General features: G+C 38.7%; 1 protein-coding gene and 1 long non-coding RNA gene across 3 annotated transcripts; one reads left to right on the forward strand and one right to left on the reverse strand.

Moving 5' to 3' along the window:
- Positions 1-1,837: 1,837 nt before the first annotated feature.
- On the forward strand, positions 1,838-3,898 carry LOC104437054 (cytochrome P450 71A9). Of its 2 annotated transcripts, XM_039303380.1 has the most exons (3): positions 1,838-1,962; positions 2,062-2,964; positions 3,089-3,898. In XM_039303380.1, exons 2-3 carry the CDS (start codon positions 2,074-2,076, stop codon positions 3,698-3,700), a joined length of 1,503 nt encoding a protein of 500 aa, XP_039159314.1. In that variant the 5' UTR covers positions 1,838-1,962; positions 2,062-2,073; the 3' UTR covers positions 3,701-3,898. The 2 variants fall into 2 exon arrangements, with proteins under 2 accessions (XP_039159314.1, XP_010048230.1); XM_010049928.3 differs by lacking the exon at positions 1,838-1,962 and having other exon boundaries at positions 2,005-2,964.
- A 2,154-nt stretch (positions 3,899-6,052) lies between these two features.
- Positions 6,053-10,266, reverse strand: LOC120289012. Its single transcript, XR_005546947.1, has 3 exons — positions 9,757-10,266; positions 7,689-7,796; positions 6,053-6,656 (listed from the first exon to the last, which is right to left on the reverse strand). It is a non-coding gene; the product is annotated as an uncharacterized LOC120289012 (long non-coding RNA).
- Positions 10,267-10,739: the final 473 nt, after the last annotated feature.

The following is a 10,739-nucleotide window of genomic DNA, read 5'->3' on the forward strand; positions in this document are numbered from 1 at the left end:
AACAAAAGAAATAGACATTGTTTGGCACGTTACCAAATGGACTCTGATTTTTCATGTGCGCCAACCTAAATGTTTAGCAAATTGTATCAAGTCAACATATCTATATATTAAGTGGGGGGCCATGTTCAAACAGTCTCCAACTCCTATGTTGTAGGCAAGCTAGTTTAATGATCCATGTGCCATATAATACTTCCACAAAAATATTATCAAATGGATTTTTGTTCCTTTTTTGTTTTGGAGAACAAAAGAATAGAAATAGACAATGTTTGGCACATTACCAAACAAGCTCTAATTTTTCATGTGCGCCGACCTAAATATTCAGCAAATAGTGTCAAGTCAACATGCCTATATATTAAGTGGGGGGCCATGTTCAAACATAAATGTCACTAACTCCTATGGTGTAGGCAAGCTAGTTTAATGATCAATGTGCCATATAATACTTCGACAAAAATGTTATCAAATGGATTTTTGTTCGTTTTTTGTTCCGAGGAACAAAAGAATATAAATAGACATTGTTTGGCACGTTACCAAAAAGACTAATTTTTTATGTGCGCAGACCTAAATATTCGGCAAATAGTATCAAGTCAAAATGCCTATATATTAAGTGGGGGGCCATGTTCAAACATAAATGTCACCAACTCCTATGGTGTAGGCAAGCTAGTTTAATGATCCAGGTATCATATAAGATTTCCACAAAAACGTTGTCAAATGGATTTTTGTTCTTTTTCTTGATCTGGGAAACAAAAGAATATAAATAGACATTGTTTGGCACGCTACCAAACAGGCTAATTTTTCATGAGCATCGACCTAAATATTCAGCAAATAGTATCAAGTCAACGTGCCTATATATTAAGTAGGGGGCCATTTCAAACATAAATGTCACCAACTCCTATGTTGTAGGCAAGCTAGTTTAATGATTCATGTGCCTTATAATACTTTGAAAAAAAGTGTTAGAGGTGCATGCGTGAGGTGTTAGGTGAAAAAATCCAATGTTAGGATGTAATTTAATGTGGAGTAGGAAATAATCATGATTGACACATAATCCATTGATCTAAAGTTTTGAGTAAAGAAGGATTTATCAAACTTTTGTTGGCAGAAGTACAGCAAAAGTGCCAAAACTTGGTATTGGGGGACACTTAAGTGCGAAAAATTACAAAAGATACACATAAGTGCCACATTTAAAAAAAAAAAAAAATTGGGACATATGAGTGCCAAGTCAGGCAAAGGCTCCCGAAAATCATACATGGCATTCTTTTAATAGTAGAACTCATCTACGTGGCTCGCATGGAGAGCTGAGTTAACAAAGAAGAGCCAAAATGACGTCGTTTTGGCTCTTCTTTGAATTTTAGTATAAATATTAATAATTTTAATTTAAAACTAAATTCTTTAAATAAATAAATAAAAGGAGGAGGAGATTGTAAAATGGCGAGGGCTGCTTCTTTGAATTTTAATATATATATTAATTAAATTAAATTGAAAACTAAATTATTTAAATAAATAAATAAATTGAGGAGGAGATTGCAGAATGACGAGGGCTTGCATAGCCCTTGCCCAATGTCTTCTGCAACTTCTTCTTCCTTTTTTTGAATATTTTAGTTGTAAATTAAAATTAATTTCATTTATATTAAAATTCAAATCTCAGCCAAAACAAGGTTGTTTTTGGATTATCTAGTCATATCAGGATGCAAAACGACGTCGTTTTCGGCTTATTTAGCTATGTTAACATGCAAAACGATGTCATTTTATACTTGTCGTGCCGGAAAAACGTCACGTCAACATTTTGGTACTTAAGTATACATTTCCTAACTTTTGACACTCAATTATTCTCCCATGCTAAGTTTTGACACTCCAAATGTCCGCATATCAACTTTTGCTCTATCAATCTAACAAAAAAGTCCTGAGTCCTTATCGTGGTAAATAGAATGATGGAAAGGGCACATCCGAAGCTTCCTATTCGCTCATGTAAATCTCCCACTTCCATCTACTTCAGACTATTTAATCACCATACCTCCTACGAAACATTTTCACACGTTCGTTCCATCTCTGATAATTTTTTTCTAGGGAGATCAAGCCATGGGTGTTCAGCTTATTGTGGCCCTCATATGCGCTCTTGTGATACCGCTGTTAGCAGTCTTTTTTATTGACACGAAAAAGAAGACACGAGCATTTAGGAATCTCCCTCCCGGTCCTAGGAAGTTGCCGATCATTGGGAATTTGCACCAGCTTGGCTCCTTGCCTCACCGATCGCTCGCACGCCTCTCAAAACAGTATGGCCAGATCATGTTACTCCACCTTGGCTCTATTCCCACGTTAGTCATCTCATCCGAAGATGTCGCCAGAGAAGTATTCAAAGACCACGACACTGCTTTCTCCGGCAGACCCATCTTTTATGCGGGAAAGAAGTTAGCATACAATCAATCTGATATAACTTTCAGCACGTATGGCGAATCCTGGAAAGAACTCAAGAAATTAGTGACCCAAGAACTCCTGAACAATAAGAGAGTCAAGTCATTTGAATCTGTGAGGAAGGATGAGGTCAAGCTTATGCTCGATGCAATCACTTCTTCTCCAGGTCCTGTTAATATTGGTGAACTGTCACTTCTATTGAGTAACAACATCGTGTGCCGTGTGGCTTTCGGTAGCAAATATCAGGCTGATGGTAGCAGTGTAAAGAGCAAATTTCATGAGACAATCCGTGGAATACAGAAAATTTTAGGGGGCTTTTGTGTTGCAGATCTGTTCCCATATATGGCTTGGTTTAACAGGCTCAATGGCTTCAACGCAAAGGTTGAAAAGAATTTCATGGAGTTAGACAAGTTTTATGATGAAGTGATCGAGCAGCACCAAGACCCTCAGAGGCCTAAACTCGATCATGAAGATCTTGTTGATGTGTTGCTTCGGTTACAAAGGGATCCAAATCAAATGAATGCCCTCACTAGGGAACAATTTAAAGGAGTATTAACTGTATGTTCCTCTTGCCTTATTTGTTCAGCATATATTTCCTTCTGTTCACCTCCTTATCACTCTGTTACAAACTAGATCAAAAAAAGAAAAAGATTGAGACTAATTGCCCGGGATTTTGTTTTAGAACATTTTCAATGCAGGAACAGGTACCTCTGCAACCACTATACTCTGGGCAATGGCAGAACTCGTCCGCAATCCAGCTGTGATGAGAAAAGCACAAGAAGAGGTTCGAGAAGTAGCAAAAGGAAAGTTACATGTCGAAGAGACTGACCTTCTAGGACTCACCTACCTAAGATCAGTCATCAAAGAGACATTAAGACTCCATCCGCCGCTTCCTCTTCTAGTTCCAAGAGCAACGATCGAGGATTGCAAGATAAGGGGATACACAGTTCCTAGAGGAACTACTGTATTCGTCAATGTGCAAGCAATCGCCACAGACCCAAAATCTTGGGAAAATCCAGAAGAGTTTAGGCCCGGGAGGTTCTTGAACAGCTCCATCGATTTCACCGGACAGAACTATGAGTATCTACCATTTGGTTCTGGCAGGCGGGGATGCCCTGGCAGAAACTTTGGTGTCGTGATAGTTGAGCTTGCATTGGCAAATCTCCTTCATCGGTTCGATTGGAAACTGCCTAAAGGGATGAGTGTTGAAGATATTGACATGGAAGAAGCTTATGGCCTTTCGACTCACAAGAGGACTCCTCTTTGCCTGATAGCAACCCCCATGACTGGTTGACGTTACATTCCGATACTACCAATAGAAAAGTTTGCTTGATTTGTTCCGTAATAATGCAGACTTTATTCTGTCTTGTGTGCCTACTACAAGTTTTCCAGTTTCACTTTGTGGCAATAGCTGTTCCTAGATCTTGTAACCTGAATAATTCATAAATTTGGAACAGCAAAGATCTTAGTAACAAATAGATGCTTTCTTTGTCGGGTGATATATTCATTTTTCTTACTCAACTTCATTGTATCATTTTGGTTTCATGGACTTCCACCAAGGAAAAGATGCGATAAAAGGTTGCAGCACAAGTTTTCTGTCGTGGTAGTTTTAAGCTTCAGTTTCATTAAGGAATCAAAACTAGAACGATAGCGTTTGTATAGCTTGATAACCCATGTCTTTACTATACCTTTATTGTACAGACAACTAAAAGACATCATTTGATGATGCTGTTCATCTTTTGAACCAATCCTATGAAATTAATCGATCTAGTTCCACAAAAATATTAAAGAACCAAAATGAATTTCTATATGATCCAAGCACCTTTTAAATAGTCAAAGGCAACTGTGCTAAGCAACTTGTCTACTCAAGTCACGGAAGGAACAATAAAGATTTATTCTGGCAACGAGTTATTTGTGTTTACTTCGAAGAGATTAATAAAGATCGGGACAGTGACATGGTTTGGCTATATATTCGTGCGAACCAATAGATCTTCTGTAGCTCAGCAGCATTGATGATTAAACCAACCCAAAATAAAGCTCATTTCAAAGCACGAATATCACCTACCACTGTCGCAACCTACCCCTCAGTATGGACGGAATTAGATTTAGGGATATTGCCAAATTCGCGCCAATGACCTTGAGTTCACTCGAATTCCCCCAAACCCACACCTCACACGATGTTGAACGTTTTGTTTTCATTCAATTAATTCTATACAAATTTATATGTAATAAGTCGTCACTAACATATTTAGGTCAACTGGAAACCTGATGAGATATGGGAAAGTATCTAATTTCATGTGCAACTAGAGATCTTGAAACGGGGACTTGGTTATATTAGTCCTAAGGCTATTGCCCTTTCAATTTGTAACTCGATTATGTGCTAACCAAAAAGTCTAGGTAGCCTAATAAAGATTTTTAGGATTCTTCCTAACCGTTCTAAAATAAAAATAATACTCATGAAATTAAGATGCGCGACCAAGTATAAGCGAAGTAAAAACACATAAGCAACCCAATATTGTCTCTAAAAGAAAATGACAATCTAAAAACTCCTATTATAAAGCTCTAAGGGCTTGTTCAATTTTGGAATTTTAATTTTTTAAAGATTTTCCAAACTTTAAGAGAAAAAGTATTCGAAGAACTAGCAAAATTTTTAAGGAATTCCAATTTTTCTAAATGAACAAATTTTTCTGAAATTTTGCGATTTTTCCTTTATTTTTTATTTTTTATTTTATTTATTTTTATGATTTTCTGGATATATTTTTTATTTTTATGATTTTTTGGATTCTTTGAATCTTTTTTTTTTTTGGGTAGTTTTTACGATTTTTCTGATTTTCTAAAGATTTTTTAGTGATTTATATTAATATTATAGTCAGGAAAAGGAATACGAGCCGGTAAACCCGGCCCGACCCACTAACCCGATCTGTCTACCCAGACCCAACCTGCGTCGGAGTAAACCTAAAATTTTAAACATTTATCCCTTTTTTATTGATTTTTTAATTCTGTTTTTCTTCTTCTTTTATTTTATTTTATTTCTTCATTCCATTCCCTGCATCTTCTTCTTCAACGCTCTCCTCGCCTGCAACTCTAACCATACCAGTAACCTCAACTGAGGTATGCCGCCACCATCGCTCTAGTCGTTGTCCTACATCAGCTGTCAACGATAGGTCCCAACGTTAACGCCAGACCCAGCCCACTCGGCCATACCAACGGCCGTAACCACTTTATCACCAGCGATGATCGAAACGAGCTCACCTTTGAACAACGCTTGTTTTTCGACTACAAAAAGAATAATGGCGATTTACATACACTAGACAGATACACAGATGATCAAGGAGCGAGATATAGAGAGCTTATCAAAGCAGCTTTGAATCGTGGACAACGCCAACGAGGGGAATGGATTCTGCCGACAATGTCGACTTGTTAATACACGGATCATGACATAAAACGGAATAAAATGTGGCATTAGGCATATTCTTCACAATCCATAGAGAAATCACGCATCAATATAGCTTAGAAATTCGGTTTTGTGAACTAAGTTTCTACAATTTATTTAAGCAAATCATCCAACTCGTAGTGTGCACTATTGACTACAGACCCTAGAAGCAAGTTTTTTTTATTTTTATTTTTGGTAAGGTTACGATATATATTGACTTTTAACCAAGAAAGCTACATAGTAAAAGAGACTCGGCAGCAACAAAACTTGCAGTCGAGAAGACAGACAAGTCAAATTGAGTGGAAGGGTGTTAAGAAGAAAAAAAAAAAAAGAGGGGGGAGGCAAACAACGGCGACCCTCAAAACGAAAAAGAAGGAAAGACCTGACACCCTAAAGGTTGCACATCTTCCACAAGAATGCAAATACAAACAAGGAAGCCAACGGCGGCAACCAGCAAGACAAAAGCTATAGGGGAATATCTGACACTATAGGAGAGAAAATTGAAGGGTCAAGCCCCCAACTACGTTGAATCCTCCTATTTCTCGGAGTGTCTACAACATTGCTGAATGTCAAGGCCTTGTCCTTGATGACTTTGACAAGATGGTTCTTCAAGGCCGGCACAAACAAGGCTTGGTCCTGAAAAAGAATATTGTTCCTCGTCTTCCAGACCAAATAGCACAAGGCTTCAAAAGAGAAACGAGCAATGCATTGATGGAATTCGTCGCCAGAGAGAATTTTCAAAGCCCACTGTAGATTGTCCAACCAAGACCTATTTTGCCATGGAAGGTTACATCTAGCAACCCAAAACATAGCAAGGCTGGCAGAAATATGACATCCAAAAAATAAGTGATCAATAGAATCTGGTCTAACATTGCAAAAAGCACACAATGCACCCACAATCCTACCATACAATAGTAAAAGAACTTGGGTAGGTAACCGGTTCTTAACAATGAGCCAAAGATTGAATTGATGCCATGGTGCGAGTGATCTGCTTCAAATAAAGAAAACGAAGGGACGAGGCTTCTTCTCAGTCTAATGGCTTCCTATGCGGATGCTATCGAAAAGGAACTAAAGGAGTTCTCCAGCCAAAGGAACCGATTTGGGTTCTATGAGAGAATAGGTAGGGAAGCCCCAAAATGGCCAACGACTCCAAAATGGCCTTGGTAGATTGGCCCAATATGAAGAAGAGATCCACAACTGTAGCCCCTAGATAACCTCGAGCGATAAATGTGAATGTCAGAGAAGCCTTAGAAGCAAGCTTAACACTACATTCAGCCTAAACATGATGCATCAACCTTGAAATGACCATAACTTGTGGTAAAGTGATCTAAGCTTCAACTAGACTCTTCATGAACTCATCGCCTAAACAAAATACTCTAAAACTTAGCAAGATCGAGCAAAGACCTACATGTCTTCAATCAACTTCACCCAAATAAAAAATGATGAGCATTGGTGGACAACGACGAACAGCAAAACACAAACAGCTACCTAGGCTAGAACTATTATTTGCGAATTTTTTTTATTTCTTTAATAATTGTAACTATTAATTATTAAGAGCTTTCTAAATGTTGTTGAGATGCAAACATTTAGATAAAAAGTCAAGAGAGGCATGATTTGGTTGGAGCAAGGCTTGGTGAATTTTATGCACAACTCCTCTCACATTCTTTGTGTGCTCATTCGATGTGGGACTCTTGACATTCGCTAGACACAACAATAGGCATAGAAAGCTAGATACCACAAGAAACTAGAGAAACAAGCCATACACCAAGAGCCCCTGATCAAATAGGCATACAAAGACCATAGGAGAAGTTTTGCATAAAAGCCAAATCATGCTCCAACGAAAGCATACCTTTCTTCGCCTTTTGGCTAAGATTATGTCATGCCTGAACCCCGGGCGCGCATACATCCCTTGGCGGTTGAGTAAAATTTGTGACGTTCCCCGGACGCATTGGCGACCCTTTTTGTTTTATGCACATGCAGAAGCGAATTAAACAAACCCAAGACAACAATCAAACATAGGATAGTAAATGTAGGACAACCCTTTTTCACGAACCAAACTTTATAAACATGGCAATTTGGTCCTACCAGTCTATACACATAAGTCTCATCTCAAAAGAAACTACCAGGCCACCTAAACTCCGAACCCTTCCACCTTGGATTCCATATCCTCCATTATAGGGACTTGAAGAATTGTAAACCACGACAAGGTGAGAATAAATCTCAGTGAGTCAACACTCTAAACTCTGATTAGAACGAGAATTCACTCAGAAGCATCCTAAACATGCACCACTCAGAACGTAGCTTGCCTCAACACCTTCTTGCACATTAGTGCATCTCACAAAACATAAGCATGTAGTAAATGTCTTCAATAGTTGGAACACATCACATCACTCATCAAATATTCACAGAGGTCCCGATTATAGAGCCAAATCATTATGACACGTCTCATTCCATGCCACATAATTTCGTCCCATAATCAGGCGCAGATAACTCATATCGGTGGTTCAATCCACACCCAATATTCACTCTCAATATCCAAACTCTATATTCCAACTCAAGGTTCTAGAGATGACCCCCACGAAGTTTCGTTATCGTGTGACACTTAGTCTCTGACCACAACTAGCAACAGTACAAGGTTCTAGAGGTGGCTCCCACAAAGTCATGCTGTCATGTAGCACTTAGCCCTCGATTATGCAAGACAGTAGTGCAAAGCTCTAGAGGTGGCTCCCATACGACTCAATTCACCATATAACATTTAACCATTGATTACAATAAGCAACGGTACAAGATTCTAAAGGTGGCTCACACGAAGTTACGTTATCGTGTAGCACTTAGTTCTTTACCGGCTCACCACCCATTCGGTTTCCTCCACACAACACATGTGATTGCCTCAACGCATCACCTCATCTTTTAATAATCCTTACATAATCACATATTCACATATTCACATATCGCCCTTCAACAACCATCTTTTGCCATAACCATAAATCATTGCCATGGCACAAGCATTCACACATCATCATGCACAAGTTACAAGCATGTCACTAACCAACCATATCATCAAATATGCACAAACCAGCAAGCATTGCACCAAGAACACCACAAAACCATAACCGGCCTTAACCGGCAAAAACGGTCCACTATTGCGTCTCTGAGATTAAATCCAGAAAGTTAATCAAACGAATTCGGAAAATTCTCAAATTTAAATGTGTTTTAAAGGACACATAAACAAACATTTTTTTTTATGAAGACACCTTAACCCAGATCTTTTTAGATTAAGCCCAGTAAATCGCTCAATTCAATACAAAAACTGGGTCCGTTTCCAAAAATTCTATTTTTCTAAAATCAGTTTGGTTCATGATCCAAACATGTCTGTTTGACATGAAATTTGACTATGTTAAACTAAAATATGTGAAAAATAACTTTTGTGAAGAAACTATTTCAAAAATTGAACCTTAAGAGTTAATAAAAATCCTTTGAACACCAAAAGGTCATAGATTCCAGCACAGTCTGAGATTCTGTTTGCAAATAACAAAGCTGAAATCTCATTCTTTTACATCTCTAAAAATATTGAGTAAAATATATGTCATAGCTGAGGATGTATAAAACATTTCTCAAGAAGAAATCAACCTCAAAATCATAGCACATTTCGATCTGAAAAAATGGTAAACGGCGAGGGTCCAATGGACTAATCCGGGAGAAATCCACCAAATTGGGTTAAACCACCTTCATTAGTGCTAATCTCACCAATTAGATCAACACTAATCTATATTAAGGCTAATCTAACCATATTAGATTAACACTAATCCATCTTAAGGCTATTCTCACTTAGTACTAATTTAATTAAGCTAATTAACACAAATCTAACCTCCTAAGTGTAATTAACAACTTAATCAATGATTAGGGAGTTAACTCACAGGATTAGCAAACAAATGGATTCACGACGATGGTGGCGTGATGGCGGTGAGATCCCGGGTCTACGGCAGCTCCAAGAGAGGCCCGGAAGAGGCTGAAAAACACCTTGCAAGCCTCTGCTTATTGCTAGAGTAGGTTATGGTTCTACTCTATTTTGGAGCTGCCGTTCTTAGTTCTGTTTTAAGGCTTCGGTAGCTATTGGTCGTAGGAGTTGGGCGGCTGGTTAGCGGCTGTTGGTGGGCTGGACAGTGGTGGTTGTTGGCTGGCTACTCAGTGAAGCTGCTGGCTTCAGTGGTGCGGCAACAAAATGAAGGAGCTGCTGGCGTGAGGGGATGTGTGGGGCTGAGGAGAAGTGGACGGTGTTGCTAGTGGTGTGAGGTTTGTGAAGTTGTTGCTGGCGTGGAAAGATGAAGATGGTGGAGACGTTGAGGGGAGGGGAAATAGGAAGAAGAAAGGTGAAGGGGAAATGGGTGAGCGTGAGGGATGGAAGAAGAAATAAAGTGAAGGTTGTTCTCTACTAGTGGAAGGCCGAACATGCGTGTGAGGGAGGGGGCGAGGGATGAACATGAGAAGAGAGAGGGAGACAAGGGAGACAAGAGGGAGAGAAAGTCAAGCCTTAAGCCAATCATATGGCTTTCCAAATATCAAAATGATGATTAACAAGCCCCTAAAGTCCAAGTTGCAGCCACAAGTCATTTTCACTCCCAAAACTTCACTAATAAGCCAAATTGAAGGCCAAGAAAGGTCCATGTAGCAGCCATACGAATTTTGTCTTCATTTTCTCTCAATTCTTCATAAAAGCAAATCAATTTGGTGGTCAAAAACCACACCTACTCAGCCCATACGAATTCCGTGCATTCCTTTCACCAAACAATCCATTTTGAAGGTAAAAAATTCACTTGAAAATGCCCCTCCAATTTTTCTGAATTAAAATTGCCCAATTTTGATTTTACGCCAAAATTCCCAGCTTGATAGAATTTCTTCA

Source organism: Eucalyptus grandis, chromosome 10 (genome assembly GCF_016545825.1).
Source record: "Eucalyptus grandis isolate ANBG69807.140 chromosome 10, ASM1654582v1, whole genome shotgun sequence".
Classification (NCBI taxonomy): domain Eukaryota; kingdom Viridiplantae; phylum Streptophyta; class Magnoliopsida; order Myrtales; family Myrtaceae; genus Eucalyptus; species Eucalyptus grandis.